At 43.5% G+C, this 23,813-nt stretch overlaps 1 protein-coding gene across 1 annotated transcript in view; it reads right to left on the bottom strand.

Annotated features, from left to right (window-relative positions):
* The window catches only part of LOC124003576 (copine-9-like), a 186,704-nt gene that overhangs the window by 14,523 nt on the left and 148,368 nt on the right, over positions 1-23,813 (bottom strand). Inside the window, exon 17 of the mRNA XM_046311934.1 lies at positions 6,063-6,190. Within this exon, the coding sequence (XP_046167890.1) occupies positions 6,063-6,190 (128 nt within the window). The remainder of the gene's footprint in view (positions 1-6,062; positions 6,191-23,813) is intronic.

Genomic DNA, 23,813 nt, shown 5'->3' on the forward strand with positions numbered 1-23,813 from the left:
TTGTGTATGTGTGGCATTCAGAGGGTGAATGGGCAAGACAAAATATTTACATGTAAGAGCCTTTAAACGGGGTATGGTAGTAGGTACCAGGCGTACCGATTTATGTCAAGAACTTCAACACTGCAGTTAAGAAAGTATTTACAAAAATAAACTGAAGTAAAATATGAATAAATAAAAGAAAAAAAGAAGAAAAAAACAACTAATAATTAAGGAGTAAAATAACAAGAAGTAATATACAAGGGGTACCGGTACAGAGTGAATGTGAGGGGGCACCCGTTAGTCGAGGTAATTGAGGAAATATGTACATGTAGGTAGAGGTAAAGTGACTATGCATGGATAATAAACAGAGAGTAGCTGCAGCGTACAAAAATGGATGTCAGGAAGCTTGGCCTCAGTGAATGTACTGGGCTGCACGCACTACTCTCTGTAGTGCCTTGCGGTCGGAGGCCGAGTCGTTGCCAAACCAGGCGGTGATGCAACGCTCTCGATGGTGCAGCTGTAGAACCTTTTGAGGATCTGAGGACCCATGACAAATCTTTTTAGTCTCCTGAGAGGGAATAGGCGTTGTCGTGCCCTCTTCACGAGTATCTTGGTGTGTTTGGACCATGATAGTTTGTTGGTGATGTGGAGACCAAGGAACTTGGTGTCCTGTCATGTTTTGTCTTATATTGTCTTGTCATTTTGCTTTCCCTTCTGTTCGTTTTCCCCCTGCTGGTCTTTTTAGGTTCGTTCCCTTTTTTTCTCTCTCCCTCCCTCTCTCTCTTCTCTCTATCGTTCCGTTCCTGCTCCCAGCTGTTCCTATTCCCCTAATCAATCATTTAGTCTTCCACACCTGTTCCCTATCTTTTCCCCTGATTAGAGTCCCTATTTCTCCCCTTGTTTTCCGTTTCTGTCCTGTCAGATCCTTGTATATTGTTCGCCGTGCTGTGTCTTGTTTCCCTCAGATGCTGCGTGTGAGCAGGTGTCTGAGTCTGCTACGGTCGGTGCCTTCCCGAGGCAACCTACAGTTTATGGTCGAGTCTCCAGTCTGTCCTCGTCACTACGAGTGGAATTAGTTTTTTATGTTTTGTTTTCTGCTCCGATTTGTCTGGGAGTATTGCCTATTTCCTTTACTGGAATAAAGACTCTGTTTTCGCCAAGTCGCTTTTGGGTCCTCATTCACCTGCATAACAGAAGGATCCGACCAAGAATGGACCCAGCGATTATGGATTCTCTCTACTCTACTCTCGAGTTCCAGGGAGCGATGCTCGGCAGACACGAGCAGGAATTGTCAGCTGCTCGGCATGCCGTTGAGACCCTGGCCGCTCAGGTCTCCGACCTCTCAGGACAGTATCAGAGTCTTCGTCTCGTGCCACCAGCTACTTCCGGGTCTTCCGAGCCTCCGGAACCTAGGGTTAATAACCCACCATGTTATTCTGGGCAGCCCACTGAGTGCCGCTCCTTTCTCACCCAGTGTGATATAGTGTTCTCTCTCCAACCCAACACATACTCAAGAGAGAGCTCGGATTGCCTACGTCATATCACTCCTTACTGGTCGGGCTCGGCAGTGGGGCACAGCTATCTGGGAGGCAAGCGCTGAGTGCACTAACGATTATCTGAACTTTAAAGAGGAGATGATAAGGGTTTTTGATCGTTCAGTTTTTGGGAAAGAAGCTTCCTGGTCCCTGTCTTCCCTATGTCAAGGTAATCGATCCATAACGGATTACTCTATAGAGTTTCGCACTCTTGCTGCCTCCAGTAACTGGAACGAGCAGGCGTTGCTCGCTCGTTTTCTGGAGGGACTCCACGCTAAGGTTAAGGATGAGATTCTCTCTCGGGAGGTTCCATCCAGCGTGGATTCTTTGATTGAACTCGCTATTCGCATTGAACGACGGGTAGACCTTCGTCACCGAGCTCATAGAAGAGAGCTCGCGTTAACTGTGTCTCCCTCTCTCTCGACACTACCATCTTTCCCCACTGACTCTGGTGTTGAGCCCATGCAGCTGGGGGTATTCGATTTCGACTAAGGAGAGGGAACGGAGAATCACCAACCGCCTCTGTCTCTATTGCGGTTCCGCTGGTCATTTTGTCATTTCATGTCCAGTTAAAGGCCAGAGCTCATCAGTAAGCGGAGGGCGACTGATAAGCGCTACTAGACGGTCCTCTCCGTCAAGTACCTGTACTACCTTACCGGTCCATCTACGCTGGACCGGATCGGCAGCTTCCTGCAGTGCATTAATAGACTCTGGGGCGGAGGGCTGTTTTATGGACGAAGCCTGGGCTCGGGAACATGACATTCCTCTCAGACAGTTAGGGAGCCCACGGTCATGTTCGCCTTGGATGGTAGTCCTCTCCCCAGTATATTATGTGAAACACTACCTTTAACCCTCACTGTATCTGGTAACCATAGTGAGACCATTTCTTTTTTGATTTTTTGTTCACCTTTTACACCTGTTGTTTTGGGTCATCCCTGGCTAGTGTGTCATAATCCTTCTTTTGATTGGTCTAGTAATTCTATCCTTTCCTGGAACGTTTCTTGTCATGTGAAGTGTTTAATGTCTGCTATTTCTCCTGTTTGTTCTGTCCCCTCTTCTCAGGAGGAACCTGGTGATTTGACAGGAGTGCCGGAGGAATATCATGGTCTGCGCACGGTCTTCAGTCGGTCCAGAACCAACTCCCTTCCTCCTCACCGGTCGTATGATTGTTGTTCTGATCTCTTCAAGAAGCGTTTTGCATCCGCTCCTATCCTTGTTGCACCTGACGTCAATAAACAGTTTATTTTTGAGGTTGACGCGTCGGGGGTGGGCGTGGGAGCCATTCTGTCCCAGCGCTCCGATACTGACGATGGGGTCCACCCTTGTGCGTATTTTTCTCATCGCCTGTCACCGTCGGAACGTAACTATGATGTGGCTAACTGCGAACTGCTCGCCATCCGTTTAGCCCTAGGCAAATGGCGACAGTGGTTGGAGGGGGCGACCGTTCCTTTTGTCGTTTGGACTGACCAAAGGAACCTTGAGTACATCCGTTCTGCCAAACGACTGAATGCGCGTCATGCTCGTTGGGCGTTGTTTTTCGCTCGTTTCGAGTTCGTTATTTCTTATTGCCCGGGTACTAAGAACACCAAGCCTCATGCTTTATCCCGTCTCTTTAGTTCTTCTGTGGCTTCTACCGATCCCGAGGGGATCCTTCCTGTTGGGCGTGTTGTCGGGTTGACAGTCTGGGAATTGAAAGAAAGGTTAAGCAAGCACTCACGCACACTGCGTCGCCGCGCGCTGTCCTAGTAACCTTCTTTTCGTTCCTGTTTCTACTCGTCTGGCTGTTCTTCAGTGGGCTCACTCTGCCAAGTTAGCTGGCCATTCCGGCGTTCGAGGTACTCTTGCTTCTATTCGCCAGCGCTTTTGGTGGCCTACTCAGGAGCGTGACACGCGCCGTTTCGTGGCTGCGTGTTCGGACTGCGCGCAGAATAAGTCTGGTAATTTTTTTTCTGCTTCTGCTCCTGGTCTTGCTGGGTCTCAGTCTGTTCCCTGCCACCGCATCTCTCCTGGTCTTGTTCCTGCCCTTGCTGTGTCTCAGTCTGTCCCTAGTTGTTACTCTCCTGGCCTGTTTGGTCCTGTTTGCTCTAAAGCTTTCAGTTCTCTACCCGTGTCTCATTTTTTTTTTAGAGTAGTACCCTAGTTTCCCTTTTTATCGTTTTCCGTTACGGTCCTGAGGAGAGGAGTTGGGTTCTTTCTCGGGACGTGCTGGACCGTTTGTGATCTATGATTTCCTCCGTTGCCGCCAGTGTTCCTCCTCGAGAGCGCCAGGAGGCGCTCGGTGAGTGGGGGGGTACTGTCATGTTTTGTCTTATATTGTCTTGTCATTTTGCTTTCCCTTCTGTTCGTTTTCCCCTGCTGGTCTTTTTAGGTTCGTTCCCTTTTTTCTCTCTCCCTCCCTCTCTCTCTTCTCTCTATCGTTCCGTTCCTGCTCCCAGCTGTTCCTATTCCCCTAATCAATCATTTAGTCTTCCACACCTGTTCCCTATCTTTTCCCCTGATTAGAGTCCCTATTTCTCCCCTTGTTTTCCGTTTCTGTCCTGTCGGATCCTTGTATATTGTTCGCCGTGCTGTGTCTTGTTTCCCTCAGATAATAATAATAATATATGCCATTTAGCAGACGCTTTTATCCAAAGCGACTTACAGTCATGTGTGCATACATTCTACGTATGCAGATGCTGCGTGTGAGCAGGTGTCTGAGTCTGCTACGGTCGGTGCCTTCCCGAGGCAACCTACAGTTTATGGTCGAGTCTCCAGTCTGTCCTCGTCACTACGAGTGGAATTAGTTTTTTATGTTTTGTTTTCTGCTCCGATTTGTCTGGGAGTATTGCCTATTTCCTTTACTGGAATAAAGACTCTGTTTTCGCCAAGTCGCTTTTGGGTCCTCATTCACCTGCATAACAGTGTCCACTCTCTACCTGCTCCACTACAGCCCCATCGATGAGAATGGGGCGTGCTCGGTCCTCCTTTTCCTGTATTCCACAATTATCCTTTATCTTGATCACGTTGGGGGAGAGGTTGTTTTCCTGGCACCACACTGCCAGGTCTCTGACCTCCTCCCTATAGGCTGTCTCATTGTTGTCAGTGATCCTTGAGATATTTCTACAACTTGATTGGAGTCCACCTGTGGTAAATTCAATTGATTGGACATGAAAAGGCACACACCTGTCTTTTTAAGGTCCCACAGTTGACAGTGCATGTCAGAGCAAAAACCAAGCCATATGAGGTTGAACGAACTGTCCGTAGAGCTCCGAGACACGATTGTGTCGAGGCACAGATCTGGGGAAGGGTACCAAAACATTTCTGCAGCATTGAAGGTCCCCAAGAACACAGTGGCCTCCATCATTCTTAAATGGAAGACGTTTGGAACCACCAAGACTCTTCCTAGAGCTGGCCGGCCTGGCCAAACTGAGCAATCGGGGGAGAAGGACCTTGGTCAGGGAGGTGACCAAGAACCCAATGGTCACTCTGAAAGAGAACCAGAGTTCATCTGTGGAGAGGGGAGAACCTTCCAGAAGGACACCCATCTCTGCAGCACTCCACCAATCAGGCCTTTATGGTAGTATGGCCAGACGGAAGCCACTCCTCAGTAAAAGGCACATGACAGCCCGCTTGGACTCTCAGACAATGATAAACAAGATTCTCTGGTCTGATGAAACCAATATTGAACTCTTTGGCTTGAATGCCAAGCGTCACGTCTGGAGAGAACCTGGCACCATCCCCATGGTGAAGCATGGTGGTGCTGTGGGGACTGGGAGACTAGTCAGGATCGAGGGAAAGATGAACAAAGCAAAGTACAGAGAGATCCTTGACGAAAACCTGCTCCAGAGTGCTTAGAACCTCAGCCTGGGGTGAAGGTTCAACTTCCAACTGGACAATGACCCTAAGCACACAGCCAAGACAATGCAGGAGTGGCTAGGGGGATAAGTCTCTGAATGTCCTTAAGTGGCCCAGCCAGAGCCCGGACTTGAACCCGATCGAACATCTCAGGAGAGACCTGAAAATAGCTGTGCAGAAACACTCCCCATCCAACCTGACAAAGCTTGAGAGGATCTGTAGAGGAGAATGGGAGAAACTCCCCAAATACAGGTGTGCCAAGCTTGTAGCGTCATACCCAAGAAGATTCGAGGTTATAATCGATAACAAAGGTGCTTCAACAAATTACTAATTAAAAGGTCTTAATACTTATGTAAATGTCATATTTGTAGTTTTTTTTATACATTTGCTAAAATATAATGAAACAGTTTTTGCTTTGTCATTATGGGGTATTGTGTGTAGATTGATGAGGGGAAAAAACTATTTAATACATTTTCTAATAAGACTAACGTAACAAAATGTGGAAAAAATCAAGGCGTCTGAATGCTTTATTAATGCACTGTGTGTGTGTGTGTGTGTGTGTGTGTGTGTGTGTGTGTGTGTGTGTGTGTGTGTGTGTGTGTGTGTGTGTGTGTGTGTGTGTGTGTGTGTGTGTGTGTGTGTGTGTGTGTGTGTGTGTGTGTGTGTGTGTGTGTGTGTGTGTGCGTGCGTGTGTGTGTGCTGTCATTCTCTCACCGTGCCACCTGGTTGATGACAGGAGCAAAGTTGGTGGGCCCGTAGAGCTGAACAGTTCGGAGACTCTGGAAGTAGGCCTCCAACACTCCCTCGATACCCACACAGTTTGGGTTCTCACTGTTGGAGTTCTGTGGGAAACCATGTACAAGAGAGACGGAGAGAGGGAGAGAGAAAGCTCAGATGCATCGGAGAGAAAAAAAGAAAAATAATAAAGTGTTTGTGAAGTCAACGTCCATTTTTCCTCCAAGAGTTGCTAAGTATTTTATTTTCACATTGTCAGGGTAAATCAGTCAAGACATGAGAACAAAAATAATCCATCAAACAATCTGACTGTTCCCAAAAGTACATTTATTGAGGACCAGCAACACAATTGATTAATTCTGTTACATTTTGGTTGGCAGACCAGTTCTGAGCGCAGTGGTCACACAATCTTTAATTGTGACATACACAGACACTGTTTTAATGGTGGAGGTTCGTGAAACATTATCTGTCTCCTGTCTGTACAGTCAGCGTCAAAACTCTTCCGGTAAGAACCCCCATTGGCTCATTAGGCTCATATAGGAACCCCCACTTCCTATATAGCACTCGTACAGTACCAGTCAAAAGTTTGAAAGGCTTTCTTTATTTTTACTATTTTCTACATTGTAGAATGATAGTGAAGACATCAAAACTATAAAATAAAACATATGGAATCATGTTGTAACCATAACAGTGTTAAACTAATCAAAATATATTTTATATTTGAGATTCTTCAAAGTAGCCACCCTTTGCCTTGAAATTACAATATTTAGAAGCCTTTTTAAAACTCAAATAGACTACAAGTGTGCATTTCCTGCTTGGCAGGAAAATTCTCAGCAATAAAAGAGTGATCAAATTAAGATCCTACATCTGTGGCTAAAGCTGTCTGGGTAACTTGCATGTCAGTTAAGATTTAATGAGCTTGTTCAGAATCATTCAATTTTGATCAAAGTAGCCCAATTTGTATTTACAAAAATGTAGACGTTAATGCCATAGTCACTACAATAAATCTATCAAATCGCAAAGCCGGTATGTAGTTCTGTCCTTGAACTGTTCTTGTCTATTGATGTTCTGTATTATGTCATGTTTCGTGTTTTGTGGACCCCAGGAAGAGTAGCTGCTGCTTTTGCAACAGCTAAATGGGGATCCTAATAAAATACCAAATAACAAAGTTAAACTCTCTCCATTGAGCAGTAGACTGTATCATGATGACATCCAGATGGTTTATACCAATATTACACGTTATTTCTCGTGTAGGCTGCTACCCTTCTCAAAATCAAATCAAGTGGGATGGAACAAATTATCCAAGTTAGCTACCACTGGCGGCATGTGATACAGCTGCCAGGTGGGACGCAACTGCTGCCTAGTGAGAAGCAACTCACGTTGGCAAGCACTACTAGCCTCTTTGCTCCGGGATACCTCCTCCCTCTGGGCACACCACATCATTTCAATGTGGATAATTGTGTAATAATTGGTAGCTATGTTTGTCATAACGTTGCCCTGTTGGTGAGGTTTATGACCCCCATAAATACCTTTCCCCATTTTCTCTCTCCACTCTACAGAATGGACTCCCTTTGAACGTGTCTGAAAGATTTTGGGTCATTATATATGAGCTGGGGTGAACGACTTTGATGAATCCGCATCTAATGAATTGTTCTACTCATTTATGAACTGAGCAAGAGCGAAGGACGGTATGTGAAGCTCCACCCGATTAATTGTTCTGTTCCTTTTATGAACAGAACTTAAGGACCTTTGGTGAAACTAGTGATAGTGAAAGTGTAAAAAACAGAAGAAAATACAGAATACTAAGAAGAAATGTATACTGGCACCAAATTGGCACCACGTATTTATTTGGTCTCCAAAAATCATTATTTCACTGTTAAAATTACAGAACCTTTTTTAAATTCAGAACTTAATATATCCATTACAATCAGAAAGTAAACAGAAATGGCATTGACAAAATTATTGACATCCTAGACTTAATATTTGGTAGCACAGCCTTTGGTCAAAAGAACTGCAATCAAGCGCTTGAGCTTCCTGCACCTCTGTACTGGCAGATTGGCCCAATCCTCTTGTGCAAACTGCTCCAGTTCTCCCAGATTTGAAGGGTGCCTTCTCCCAGCTGCTGTTTTCAGATCCCTCCACAAGTTTTCAATGGGATTCAATGCTGGCCAATTCAGAACAGTCCAGCGTTTAGTCTTGAACCATTCCTGGGGTCTTTTTGAAGTGTGTTTTGGGTCATTGTCCTGCTGGAAGACCCATGACCTTTGACGGAGACCCAGCTTTCTGACACCGGGTCCGACGTTGCGCTCCAAAATGCCTTGGTAGTTGAAACTGTGAAAACTTTCTCCACCATTAAGATAATCCTTCGCTGCAATCTACCATCCAGTTTTTGGTGAAAACGGGAACATCAACATCTCTGGAGATGGACTTGTAACCTTGAGATTGTCCATGCTTGGCTACAATCTTGTGTCTGACCTCTTCAGATAATTATCTAGTTGTCTTTCTATTCGCCATGCTCATTGCAGTACGCACAGTGACACAAAACAGGAGAATGAGTCATTTTCTTTATTCAAACTGGTTGAATGAGTTATTTTTATATTGCAGGCTTCTACAACTCACCACAATTGAGTTCAATTCCAAAGTAAAGGAGAATCACCTGCATGAAATCTTATTATTTCTAACTATTTCTAGAAGGTGCCAGTAATATTGTCTGGGCCATTTTAGGAATACTTTGTGGAATAAGCTAACATTAAGTAAATTTATCAGATTTGGGGGTTTTGTTCAACTGCAAACCAAAGACACGTGGATATCAAAATATTTTTTCATTTCAAAATGTTTCTGAAAGAAATGGTGCATTTTCTTTGTGCAAGGGTGCGGATATTTTTGGCAACGACTGTAGTTACAGTAACCCCAAAATGTGGCTATGGATGTATTAGGCCTATTCATTTCGTCACGACTTCTCCCGAAGTCGAAGCCTCTCCTTGTTCGGGCGGTGCTCGGCGGTCAACGTCACCGGTCTTCTAGCCATAATTGATCCATTTTTCATTTAAAATTGGTTTTGTATTGTCTTCCTACACACCTGGTTTCAATCCCATTCATTACCTGTTGTGTATTTAACCCTCTGTCTCCCCTCATGTCTTTGTCAGAGATTGTTTGTTATTCAGTATTGTGTTGTTTTGTATTGGTGCGCGACGGGTCCTCGTACCCACTTTGTTTATTGTTACATTTAGTGTTTGGAGTATGTTTAGTTTATTTTTATTACATAACTTCATTACACTCAGTTTGATTCTCCTGCGCCTGACTTCCCTGCCACCTATGCACACGACTCTGACACATTTTGAGGTTGATATGATGATACATTCGTTTGTAAGATAGCCTTAACTTTAGGCTATTTACTGTATTACAAAAGTAATATTGAATTGTGTTTGGTTGACAACACAACCAAATATCAACATTTAAAAGAAAAACTATGTACTGCTTGGATAGTTTCATCTGAGCCACGAGATTAGTCTGTCCTTAATTTTAGTTTGTCTACAAATGAATAACTGATATCATTTTTGTTTGAGATGGAGAAATGAATCCAACATACAATTCAATCCAGTATCAATAAATAATTTGTAGACAAAACTAGAATTGAAGTTAGTGGCAAAGATTGAACTATTCAATAAGAAGATCCTTCTAATGATGATATTTGGTTGCGTTGCCAACCAAATACAATTCAACATCATTAAATATCATTACATTTGAAATCAGCCTGAGCTGGAAACCCTAGGCCTATTTCATTGTCTAATTTGAGTAGAGATCTGGGTTGGAACAATAACTGTTGATGACTTTGCAAATGCTACTTAAGCCTAAATAGCACCATTGATTATATAGTATATGAGTGATAAAGTATGGTCACATTTAATTTGCTCTGTTAAACCTACCCTTTAGAATGTCTTTGATATCAACAGTTAATCTATATAGTTTTTTTTACCCCTTTTTCTCCCCAATTTCGTGGTGTCCAATTGTTGTAGTAGCTACTATCTTGTCTCATCGCTACAACTCCCGTACGGGCTCGGAGAGACAAAGGTTGAAAGTCATGCGTCCTCCGATACACAACCCAACCAGCCGTACTGCTTCTTAACACAGCACGCATCCAACCCGGAAGCCAGCCGCACCAATGTGTCGGAGGGTACACCGTGCACCTGGCAACCTTGGTTAGCGCGCACTGCACCCGGCCCGCCACAGGAGTCGCTGGTGCGTGATGAGACAAGGACATCCCTACCGACCAAGCCCTCCCTAACCCGGACGACGCTAAGCCAATTGTGCGTCGCCCCACGGACCTCCAGGTCGCGGCCGCTTACGACAGTATATCGTTTTTTTAAAGTGGAGATTCTCTCAACAATCATTCTCACGATAGCACATTGGTAACAGTCAATGACAAATATCATAGCAGGGCTGGGCTTGGTTAAAACCCTGGATAGGAGACCAACGGGATAGCTGTGGACAGATCAATTCTCCTGTAGGAGGTGCTTCCCAGCAGATAGCTATTTCTTCTGATAGTGGATATGACGTTGAAGACCTGGCATTGTTTTAAAGGTATAAATTCAACATATTTTATGCAAGGTTTGAGAGAAGTAAGCTTTTTGTGCGTATGGAACATTTCTTGGATTTTTGATTTCAGCTCCTGAAACATGGGACCAACACTTCACATGTAGCGTTTATGTTTTTGTTCAGTATATATTTCAGTAAAGTCATAGTTCATTTCACATTACTTTTGGATTCTAATCATATTACGAATCATATTATAATGCTCCCATAAATGTCATGCTGATGTTCATGTTCATGTCATTGTCTCCAAAATAATTATTCTAATGTAATTGCTAGTAGAATTACGACAACGTTACAATGCAAATGTCATGGTTACATTTTTTTTTTAAATGTCATTTTGGAACTGAACTTTACACTGAAGTGCTTTGTAACACCTTTTGCTTAGTTGTTTAGGTGAGCTGGCCCTCCCCATCAGCTCTGTAATCAAATTATTCCCATAGTACGCTTCTGCAGGCGTGGAGGAATCATTGTCTCGTTTGAAGAGGCTATGCTGTCTGCATTTTCAATCTCTCGCTTGCTTCTCAAAAGTGGTTTGCGCTGTGTCAACTGCATGCGCAAGTAGCCTGGCTAGCTACTGTCCCATTGAGAAGATTCAGACAAATTACAAGACAGACTCGATCCTCTCAATCCGTATATGAAGTGAGACATAATTCAAAGTGAACAAAAAAAATTAGAGTTCCGAAACGTTTTCCATGTTCGAGTATCGAAAAAGTACACTAGTATTTTCCACGTTGAAACAACTTTTATTCAACCAGTTTGTGCGCAGTGGGCTGTCTCCAGGAGCAAGAATCTCAATACACTGCTTGTCATTACGTTAGCTAATTGGCATGTGATGGTGACATCCAGATGGTAACCAAAATTTATATAAATGTATTTTACAAGTTTTAACTAGTGCGATGCTGTTGTTGTTGCCAGCTAGCAAGCGTAAACTAGCTGGCTGGAAAGGGCTCATCAGATCTCCACTCGACTCTCAGCAACATACATCACCAATTTTTGGCACCAGGCGTGTCCGTATAGCCTCTCCAGTAATTGACATTGGTTTATTGTATAATAAACAGAGGGCATCCGTATAGGAAAAATTAACAAAATTGGGGAATCAGCAGGTAGAGACTATGTATCCCCGATGTCTGCAAAGGAGAGTTTTACAATGCATTTCCTCTGATGAATTACAGACAGAGGACCTGTTAGTAAAATATCCCTATGTTATGTCTCAGCTACGTAAGAACATTGTGAATTTCCAGTAGTCACAACATAGGGTGGCAGGTAGTCTAGTGGTTAGAGTGTTGGACTAGTAAGTGAAAGGTTGCAAGATCAAATCCCCGAGCTGACAAGGTTCTGCCCCTGAACAAGGCAGTTAACCCACTGTTCCTAGGCCGTCATTGAAAATAAGAATTTGTTATTAACTGACTATAGTCTTTGTAAGTCTGTGTGCTTTCTGGGTTGGAGCTAAAGCCTGTATCAGACAATAAAGAGCATCACTGCTAAAGAGTTGAAAAGACATGTCACTACAAGTGAATGGCATTCAGCCAACATAAAAGACAGTATGAGTCTGCTTCAACCCCTGTCCAGACAGGAGAAGAGAGTGTTCTTCAAGCAATATTCTTTATTAAAGTTCCTACGAAAAACAAGTGAACAGCAGTCTGACCTTTATCCTTCTCTCTGAAGAGAAATGTAATTGAAAGGAGGAAGCAATCACCTTAAAAGAAGTGAACTCGTCTGCAAAAGATGAGAGACCTGACTGCATGACCAATCCATTTGTTGAAGCAGTTTGTAGTTCCCACAGACAGAGCCGTAGCAAAGTACAATAAACTTTTCTTTGATACTTTGATTAAATAAGAAGAGAGATACTCACCGCTCAGCTAAAATATCTTACAGTTGCGGACACTAAAGTTAGGTTGCGTTGCGGTATTGGCAGATGCACAATGCATGTGCAACATGACGCTCCGCCGCCTCGACATGAAAGTTTGTCTAAAAACTGAAGCATAACTAGCCACGAAGACAACACTGGCACAATGTCGTGACATAATTGTGATTGATATATTGGCTTCATTTTTTTGATTTTTTATTATAAACTTTCGATTCCAGGTAGAAACTTTGTCTTGTTTGAGGGTACATCGTTTTGGTGAAAAAAAGTGTTCTACCTGGAACCAAAAAGGGTTATTCTACAGAAACAGCAAAATAACCTTTATGACATTCATATCAAAGGCGAATGAGATTCCACAACCAATACACTTGACAACATTAAAGGAAAGGTTTTCAGCCGAGAGGTACGTTTTCAGGTTGTTAAGATACAGGACTGTTTCGCTAGCAGAAACTGGAATATAAACCAGGATTCATATTATAACATTCAGGAGTTTACAACATCAGTCACCGGCTTCATTAATAAGTGCATCGACAGAGTCGTTGCCACAGTGACAGAAGGTGCAGTTGAAGTCGGAAGTTTACCATTAGGTTGGAGACATTAAAACTCGTTTTTAAACCACTATACAAATTTCTTGTTAACAAACTATAGTTTTGGCATGTCATAAATTAAGACATCTACTTTGTGCATGACACAAGTTATTTTTCCAACAATTGTTTACAGACAGATTATTTCACTTATAATTCACTGTATCACAATTTCAGTGGGTCAGAAGTTTGACTGTGCCTTTAAACAGCTTGGAAAATTCCAGAAAATGATGTCATGGCTTTAGAAGCTTCGGATAGGCTAATTGACATCTTTTGAGTCAATTGGTTCCAACTTGGAATTTCCAAACGCCTGAAGATACCACTTTCATCTGTACAAACAATAGTATGCAAGTATAAACACCATGGGACAACGCAGCTGTCATACCGCTCAGGAAGGAGACATGTTCTGTCTCCCAGAGATGAACATACTTTGGTGTGAAAAGTGCAAATCAATCCCAGAACAACAGCAAAGGGCCTTGTGAAGAAGCAGGAGGAAACAGGTACAAAAATATCAATATCCACAGTAAAACGAGTCCTATATCGACATAACCTGAAAGGCCGCTCAGCAAGGAAGAAGCGACATTGCAACGTCCCCCATAGACTAGCTTGCCTGCCCCGGTCTGCTAACTCCTACTAACTGCTTGCTTGCTAACCCGGTCTGCTAACTGCTAGCTTGTTTAGTTCCGGCCTACTAACTGTTAGCGTGTTAGCATCGGCCTGCTAACTGTCTGAATCACCGTGTCCCCAGTCAGCCCAACCACTCACTGGACCCATATGTTCACTTGGCTACGCATGCCTCTCTCTAATATCAATATGCTGTGTCCATTACTGTCCTGGTTAGTGATAACTGTCTTATTTCACTGTAGAGCCTAAAGCCCTGCTCAATATACCTTAACCAACCATGTTGTTCCACCTCCTACATATGCGATGACATCACCTGGTTTAAACATCTCTAGAGACTATATCAATTCAATTCAATTCAATTCAAGGGCTTTATTGGCATGGGAAACATGTGTTAACATTGCCAAAGCAAGTGAGGTAGACAACATACAAAGTGAATATATAAAGTCTCTCATCATTACTCAATGCCTAGGTTTACCTTTGTCTGTTCACTATGCCTTGAATCTATGCTATCGTGCCCAGAAACCTGCTACTTTTACTCTCTGTTCCGATTGTGCTAGATGGCCAGTTCGTATAGCATTTAGCCGTACCCTTATCCTACTTCTCCTCTGTTCCTCTGGTGATGTAGAGGTTATTCCAGGTCCTGCAGTGCCTAGCTCCACTCCCCAGGTGCTCTCATTTATTGACTTCGGTAACCGTAAAAGCCTTGGTTTCATGCATGTTAACATTAGAAGCCTACTCCCTAAGTTTCTTTTACTCACTGCTTTAGCACACTCTGCCAACCCGGATGTCTTAGACGTGTCTGAATCTTGGCTTAGGAAAACCACCAAAAACCCAGAAATCTCCATTGCTAACTATAACATTTTCCGCCAAGAGAGAACTGCCAAAGGGTGCGGTGTTGCAATCTACTGCAAAGATAGTAATACAGAACTCTGCAGGCTATCAAAGTCTGTACCCAAAAAATATGAGCTTCTACTTCCAGAAACAAGTATCTCACTGTTGCCGCTTGCTATAGACCTCCCTCTGCCCCCAGCTGTGCTCTCGATACCATATTTGAATTGATTTCCCCCCATCTATCTTCTGAGCTCGTGCTACTGGGTGACCTAAACTGGGACATGCTTAACACCCTGGCCATCCTACAATCCAAGCTTGATGCCCTCAATGTCACACAAATTATCAATGAACCTACCAGGTTCAACTCCAAATCCGTAAACACGGGCACGCTCCTGGATGTCATCATAACTAACTCGCCCTCCAAATACACCTCTGCTGTTTTCAATCAAGATCTCAGCGATCACTGCCTCATTGCCTGCATCCGTAATGGGTCTGTGACCAAACGTCCATCCCTCATCACTGTCAAACGCTCCCTAAAACACTTCTGCGAGCAGGCCTTTCTAATAGACCTGGCCGGGATATCCTGGAATGACATCGACCTCATCCCGTCAGTAGATTATGCCTGGCTATTCTTTAAAAGTGCCTTCCTCACCAACTTAAATAAGCATGCCCCATTCAAAAAATGTAGAACTAAGAATAGATATAGTCCTTGGTTCACTCCAGACCTGTCTGCCCTTGACCAGCACAAAATCATCCTGTGGCGTTCTCCATTAGCATCAAATAGCCCCCGTGATATGCAACTTTTCAGGGAAGTTAGGAACAAATATACACAGGCAGTTAGAAAAGCTGGCTTTTTCAAACAGAAATTTGCATCCTGTAGTACTAACTCAAAAACGTTCTGGGACACTGTAAAGTCCTTGGAGAATAAGAGCACCTCCTCCCAGCTGCCCACTGCTCTGCAGCTAGGAAACACTGCCACCACTGATAAATCCACTATAATTAAGAATTTCAATAAGCATTTCTCTAATCCGCCAAAGCCCCCACCATTTCTCCTTCACCCAAATTCAGATAGCTGATGTTCTGAAAGAGCTGCAAAATCTGGACCCCTACAAATCAGCCGGACGAGACAATCTGGAACCTCTCTTTTTAAAATGATCTTCTGAAATTGTTGCAACCCCTATTACCAGCCGGTTCAAACTATCTTTCGTATCGTGTGAGATTCACAAAGATTGGAAAGCTACCGCGGTCATCCCCCTCTTCAAAGGGGGTGACACTCTAGACTCAAACTGCTACAGACCTATATCTATCCTACCCTGTCTTTCTAAGGTCTTCAAAAGCCAAGTTAACAAACAGATCACCGACCATTTCGAATCCCACCGTACCTTCTCCAATATGCAATCTGGTTTCAGAGCTGGTCATGGGTGCACCTCTGCCACGCTCAAGGTTCTAAATGACATCATAACCGCAATCGATAAGAGACATTACTGTGCAGCCATGTTCATCGACCTGGACAAGGTTTTCGACTCTGTCAATCACCACATTCTTATTGGCAGACTCGACAGCCTTGGTTTCTCAAATGATTGCCTCGTCTGGTTTACCAACTACTTCTCAGACAGAGTTCAGTGTGTCAAATCGGAGGGCCTGTTGTCCAGACCTCTGGCAGTCTCTATAGGGGTGCCACAGGGTTCAATCCTCGGACCGACTCTCTTCTCTGTATACATCAATGATGTTGCTCTTGCTGCTGGTGATTCTCTGATACACCTCTACGCAGACAACACCATTCGGTATACTTCTGGACCCTCTTTGGAGACTGTGTTAACTAACCTCCAGACGAGCTTCAATGCCATACAACTCTCCTTCTGTGGCCTCCAACTGCTCTTAAATGCAAGTAAAACTAAATGCATGCTATTCAACCAATCACTGCCCGCACCTGCTCGCCCGTCCAGCCTCACTACTCTGGAGGGCTCTGACTTAGAATATGTGGACAACTACAAATACCTAGGTGTCTGGTTAGACTGTAAACTCTCCTTCCAGACTCACATTAAGCATCTCCAATCCAAAATTAAATCTAGAATCGGCCTCCTGTATCGCAACAAAGCATCCTTCACTCATGCTGTCAAACATACCCTCGTAAAACTGACCATCCTACCGATCCTTGACTTCGGTGATGTCATCTATAAAATAGTCTCCAACAGTCTACTCAACAAACTGGATGCAGTCTATCACAGTGTCATCCGTTTTGTCACCAAAGCCCCATACACTACCCACCATTGCGACCTGTATGCTCTTGTTGGTTGGCCCTCGCTTCATGCTCGTCGCCAAATCCACTGGCTACAGGTTATCTACAAGTCTTTGTTAGGTAAAGCCCCGCCTTATCTCAGCTCACTGGTCACCATAGCAGCACCTACTCGTAGCACGTGCTCCAGCAGGTATATATCACTGGTCACCCCTAAAGCCAATTCCTCCTTTGGTCGTCTTTCCTTCCAGTTCTCTGCTGCCAATGACTGGAACAACATTTAAAAATCTCTGAAGCTGGAGACTCATATCTCCCTCACTAGCTTTAAGCGCCAACTGTCAGAGCAGTTCACAGATCACTGCACCTGTACATAGCCCATCTGTAAACAGCCCGTCTATCTACCTTCCTCATCCCCATACTGTATTTATTTATGTATCTTGCTCCTTTGCACCCCAGTATCTCAACTTGCACATTCATCTTCTGCACATCTACCATTCCAGTGTTAAATTGCTATATTGTAATTACTTCGCAACCATGGCCTATTTATTGCCTTAACTCCCTTGTCTTACCTCATTTGCACTCACTGTATATAGACTTTAAAAAATTCTACTATATTATTGAATATGTTTAGTTTATTCCATGTGTAACTCTGTGTTGTTGTATGTGTCAAATTGCTATGCTTTATCTTGGCCAGTTGCAAATGAGAACTTGTTCTGAGAACTTGCCTACCTGGTTAAATAAAGGTTAAAAAAAGAAGAAGAAAAAAGCCACTGCTCCAAATCTGCCATAAAAAAGCCAGGCTAAGGTTTGCAACTGCACATGGGGACAAAGATCGTACTTTTTGGAGAAATGTCCTCTGGTCTGAATGAAACAAAAACAGAACAGTTTGGCCATAATGACCATAGTTATGTTTGGAGGAATAAGGGGGACGCTTGAAAACCGAAGAAGACCATCCCAATGGCAGCATCATGTTGTGGGGGTGCTTTGCTGCAGAAGGGACTGGTGCACTTCACGAAATATATAGCATCATGAGGAAGGAAAATTTTGTGGACTAGGATCAAAAAATACAGGACTAAGATCAAATCCAGCTCTGACAATCGATGGATGTGGTAGGGCTGGCAAACTATCACAGATTACAAAGGGGCCATACGGAACACCAAGACGCATACTCAGAGCATGTGCTGATTAGCTGGCAAGGAACTTCACTGACATTTTCAACCTATCCCTGACCCGGTCTGTAATACCAACTTGTTTCAAGGAGATGACCATACCCCCTGTGCCCAAGAATGCCAAGGTAGCCTGCCTAAATAACTATTGCCCCGTAGCACTCACATCTATAGCCATGAAATGCTTTGAAAAGCTGGTCATGGCTCACATCAGCACCATCATCCCAGACACCCTGGACCCACTCCAATTCGCATACTACCCCAACAGATCCACAGATGATGCGATCTCTAATGCAATCCACACTGCCCTCACCCACCTGGATCAAATGAATACCTATATAGGAATGCTGTTCATTGACTGCAGCTCAGCATTCAACACCATAGTCCCCTCCAAGCTAATCACCAAGCGCAGTACCCTGGGACTGAACACCTCCCTCTGCAACTGGATCCTGGACTTCCTGACAGGCCACTCCCAGGCGGTGATGGTAGGCAATAACATATCCTCCACGCTGACCATCAACACGGGGGCCCCGCAGAGGTGTGTGCTTAGTCCCCTCCTGTACTCCATGTTATCCCACGACTGCGTGGTAGCACAGGTGCGCACGACTCCAACACCATTATCAAGTTTGCTGATGACACGACGGTGGTAGGACTGATCACCGACGACGATGAGGCAATCTATAGGGAGGAAGTCAGAGACCTGTCAGTGTGGTGCCAGGACAACAACCTCTCCTTCAACATCAGCAAGGCAAAGGAGCTGATTGTGGACTACAGGAAATTGAGGGGAGAGCACGCCTTCAACCAAATCAATAGGGCTGTAGTGGTGCGGGTCTAGAGCTTCAAGTTCCATGGTGTCCACATCACTAAGGAATTAACATGGTCCACACACACGGACACAGTTGTGAAGAGGACATGACAGCGCCTATTCCCTTTCAGGAGACTGAAAAGATTTGGCATGGGCTCTCAGATCCTCACTAAAAGCACTACAGCTGCACAATTGAGAAAATCTTGACTGGCTGCATCACCGCTTGATATGGCAAATGGAAGGTACCCAACCGCAAGACGCTATAGAGGGTGGTGGGTACGGCCCAGTACTCACCCGGGACAGTTGTAAATCATGCAACGCCGTGTGTCACGATCGCAGATTTTAGAGAAACAACAAATGTTGGTACATATAAGTGTCTTATATTGGCTGAAAGCTTAAATTCTTGTTAATATAAATGCACTGTCTAATTTACAGTAGCTATTACTGCAAAAAGAATCCCATGCTATTGTTTGAGGAGCGCTCCTAACAACAAAACACCTTTTTCATCACAATAGGTTTGATAAATTTACCTCTGTTAGTGAAATGCGTACTTACATCCTGAAATCTTGCTCTGATTTATTATCCAAAGGGTCCCAGAGAGAACATGAAGTGTAATTTAGTTAGAGATCATCCCTTTTCATCTCCTAAAAAGGTTCATATGGCATGCACGATCGATTTTGTATTTCCACTCGTTCAATTTGCAAAGAAAGGAATCTGTGAAAATCTAACCCTAAATGTTGTTTCAATCAGTCAAACCACGTTTGTATTTATTCCTCAGAGATCCTAGAATGTAACCAGACTTCACTATATCATTAGGAGTGTAGTATATCCTATAGGACACCAAATTTGGTCAGAGAGCAACGCCTTCATGGCACACCGATGGCGCGCGGGCGGTCTTCACTTGATTGACTGTAACTTTGTAAAATAATCACCAATCGGGTTATAATAAAGCCAGCTAGATAGCCAATGAGCGGGGCTTTACGGGAGTATGTGGAAACCCAGTATTTGTCGCAAAAAGTTGCTAGTAACCTTGTGCAACGTCAAGCCTTTTCCTTTTGGACAAACATTTTAAGAATATGGAGAGTTATGAAGTTATGAAAACTGGGTGTTTTGCAAATGTTGAACTTATAATATGGCTGCTAATACTGGAAAAGCTAAATCAAAGTCCGAGTATACAGATTTGATGATATTCTTGCAGAAAAATGTAATGTGAATGTAAATGTCTCCTTCACGATTTGCCCAAATGTACCTGGGTGACTTTACACTAAATTTTATGTAGTTTTCTCATACTTCAAGTTATCCGTCTGAAACTTTGCACATGCACTGCCATCTTGTGGACAACATCGCAATTACAACCAGAGTGATGGCTAGATGTAGGGACCTTCCTGTTGCATTTCAAAGATGGTGGTAGAAAACAACTGGTTGTTTTTTGTCTTTGTATTTTATTCTACAAGATCTATTGTTATATTCTCCTACATTCTTTTCACATTTCCACAAACTTCGGTGTTTCCTTTCAAATGGTACCAATAATATGCACATCCTTGCTTCAGGGGCTGTACTACAGGCAGTTTATATATATATATATATATATAAACAGACTACAAAAGTATGTGGATACCCCTTCAAATTTGTGGATTAGGCTATTTTAGCCACAGCCGTTACTGACAGTTGTATACAGATAGCCATGCAATCTCCATAGACAAACATTGGCAGTAGAATGGCCCGTACTGAAGAACTCAGTGACTTTCAACGAGGCATCGCCATATGATGCCACCTTTCCAACAAGTCAGTTTGGCAAATTACTGCCTTGCTAGAGCAGCTCCTGTCAACTGTAAGTGCTGTTATTGTGAAGTGGAAACATCAAGGAGCAACAATGCTTCAGCCGCGAAGTGGTAGCCAACACAAGCTCACAGAACGGCACCATGAGTACTGAAGCGCGTAGCGCATAAAAACCGTCTGTCCTCGGTTTCAACAGTCACTACTGAGTTCCAAACTGCCGCTGGAAGCAACGGTCAGCACAATAACTGTTCGTCCGGAGCTTCATGATATGGGTTTTCATGGCCGAGCAGCCACACATAAGCCTAAGATCACTATGCACAATGCCAAGCGTCAACTGGAGTGGTATAAAGCTCACCGCCATTGGACTCTGGAGCATTGGAAACACGTTCTCTGGAGTGATGAGTCATGCTTCACTATCTGGCAGTCTGACGGACGAAACTGGGTTTGGCCGATGCCATGAGAACGCTACCTGCCCCAATGCATAGTGCCAGCTGTAAATTTTGGTGGAGGAGGAATAATGGTTTGGCCCCTTAGTGTCAGTGACGGGAAATCATAACGGTCCAGAATACATAGACAATCTAGATGATTCTGTGCTTCCAACTTTGTGGCAACAGTTTGGAGAAGGCCTTTTCCTGTTTCAGCTCACAATGCCCTCATGCATCAAAGCAAGGTCCATACAGAAAAGGTTTAGCTAGATTGGTGTGGAACTTGACTGGCCTGCACAGAGCCCTGACCTCAACTCCATTGAACAACTTCCGGGTTGAATTGTAAAGCCGACTGCGAGCCAGGCCTAATCGCCAAACATCAGTGCCCGACCTCACTAATGCTCGTGGCTGAATGGAAGCAAGTCCCCGCAGCAATGTTCCAACATCTAGTGGAAAACCTACCCAGAAGAGTGGAGGCTGTTATAGCAGCAAAGGGGGGACCAAATTCTCAGGATTTTGGAATGAGATGTTCGACGAGCAGGTGGTCACATACTTTTGGCCATGTAGTGTATATCTTTATCTTTAACTCTGCATTGTTGGAAAAGGACCCGTAAGTATGCATTTCACTGTTAAAGCCAAATTATGCTTGATCCAAAAATGTGGTAAGAGGCTCCGCTCCGTATGGAGGGAGTGACGCAATTGTGGTGCCTCCGGAGGCATGCCGAAGTTAAATTGAGCTCTGTATCACGTGTGCGCCTCCCAAATTTTGTAACCATGTGGAGGGCTTCGTCCATCTCCGCAATGACATGATCGTTTGATGGTAGGTGGTGGCGGGGGGGTCAAGTATAAATACAAACTCATTTGCGTGACATCAGCTCTGCTCCACGAAGCGCAAGAAGTCAGGGCGACTTATGCAGAGGCTGTATCTCAGTAAACAATGTACGGCAACTGCAGAAGAAGTCAGATTTACCATGCAGAGCTTTTTAGTCTACACCTGTTGTTTACGAAGCATGTGATAAATATAATTGGATTTTCTTATGAGTTGAGGCAGCCCTCCTCTTCCAGCAGGATCAGACAATGTGGTCTAATTAAAAGATCTCTTTGCAAGACTTGCTTGGGCTTCGTCACGCCAAGGTGAGCTCTAATTGGAAGAGCTGATTTAGCGGTGGCCCATTCGGAAATGAGCCAAGTTAAAAAGCAGTGATGAATCTCGACAGCAATGGTGTCACTTTGTGTCACAACATACTCACTGGTTTCAGACACTTTGGGGAGGGAGAACAATAGCACTTTTTGGATACTGCGAAGCATGTCTTTCACAAATCTGATATAATGCTACAATTTGATATAATTTGAGAGGGAATTTTGAGGTCAGACATCTATGAATCATAAGACAGAGGAAGATGTAGTCAGAGGAAGATTTAGTCAGATGTGTCCCTGTCTTGGCATGGGGCTATTAGCTGATACTGAAAATAATAAAATATATATAGAGAAAATAATCTGTGTGGCATCCATATCTTTCTCTTTATCAATTTGTTTATCAAAATTGACCAGCACTGGTGTTTAGAACTGAACTTTCTATACGTCGGTTAAAAATATGGACAGCATTACTGGTGCCGTTGTCATGAACTGTTATGGAAATCTATTTTGTAAAGGCTTATGCATGGCATTGAGACCTTACAACATAGTCTCATTACAGACCTGACCTTCGCATCATTTCCTTCACATCAAGGAGACTTCTGTGTGGCGAATTCCTCCAGCTTTGGGTCTAAAATTAGCTGAAAATAAGACTCCTATTGTTTTTTTACACTTATTTGTTCAGGAAGTCATCACCTTTTTCTTCCTCTTCTGAAGTATCTGTCCAGGGAGATAGAATCCGAGGAGAACTCGTTTTTCTTCTTCTTCGTGTTTAGTTTTTGTTATTCTTTCTTCATCGGCTCATGAAAATAAGCTAAGCGCTACGTCCTCTAAAGTCTATTTCGGTCGGTGTCTGTCTTGTCCCTTTTTGTTTTGCACTTTTCCAGATCAAACAGATGGAGTTTTTACATTTTTTCCCCACCCTTGCTCTACCCTTGTTCAATCACTTCACATAACTACTTGAAGCTGACACTAGCTCATTGGCTTACACAATGGTGCTGCAATTTGTGTTTTATGTTGACATATTTAGAGATTCGCGTGTTCTTCGTGACTTTACCACACTATGTTGAAGCATCAACTAGCAGTAGAAACAACAACAAAGCTAAGGGATGGGGCTGGAGAAATGGAACCACTCTCATATTCATAGACAGAGCTATGGATGCAAGGACTGACCATACATGATATCAAAATGATAGTTTTAACCATGTTTTGAGGCTATATAGTGTTTGTTTACATTTACTTGGTTGACAAACATTGTAGTAAAACAAGTTTATATTTTGGGTTATGATTAGTACGACAGGTGAACTAAGCTCATGAGGCATTTATAAGTTATATTCTTTAAGAGTCAATGGGTACATATAATTAATTTATATGTCCAAAAATGGATGTAGCAACTACTGATTGACCCTTTAATGTAATGTGTTCAGGGTGTCATTTATGTGGGCTGTAAGGGTGGGTAGTCATTGTCAGACTTTGCAGGAAATCACAAGAAACTAAGGATACTCCGTTCTGAATCATGCCAATACGGACCTGCTGACGATGTGTGTTTTCATTACGCAATGATGCTATATATATATATAGTATACGAGTGTGAGTGTTTTTTTTGCCTCATGTCAGTAGGCATAACACAGCTCTGATAGGTATTGGGAGAATTTAAGTTAGCAAAATCAAGTATTTCACAGTTGACCA

This window comes from Oncorhynchus gorbuscha, linkage group LG18, assembly GCF_021184085.1.
Source record: "Oncorhynchus gorbuscha isolate QuinsamMale2020 ecotype Even-year linkage group LG18, OgorEven_v1.0, whole genome shotgun sequence".
Taxonomy (NCBI): domain Eukaryota; kingdom Metazoa; phylum Chordata; class Actinopteri; order Salmoniformes; family Salmonidae; genus Oncorhynchus; species Oncorhynchus gorbuscha.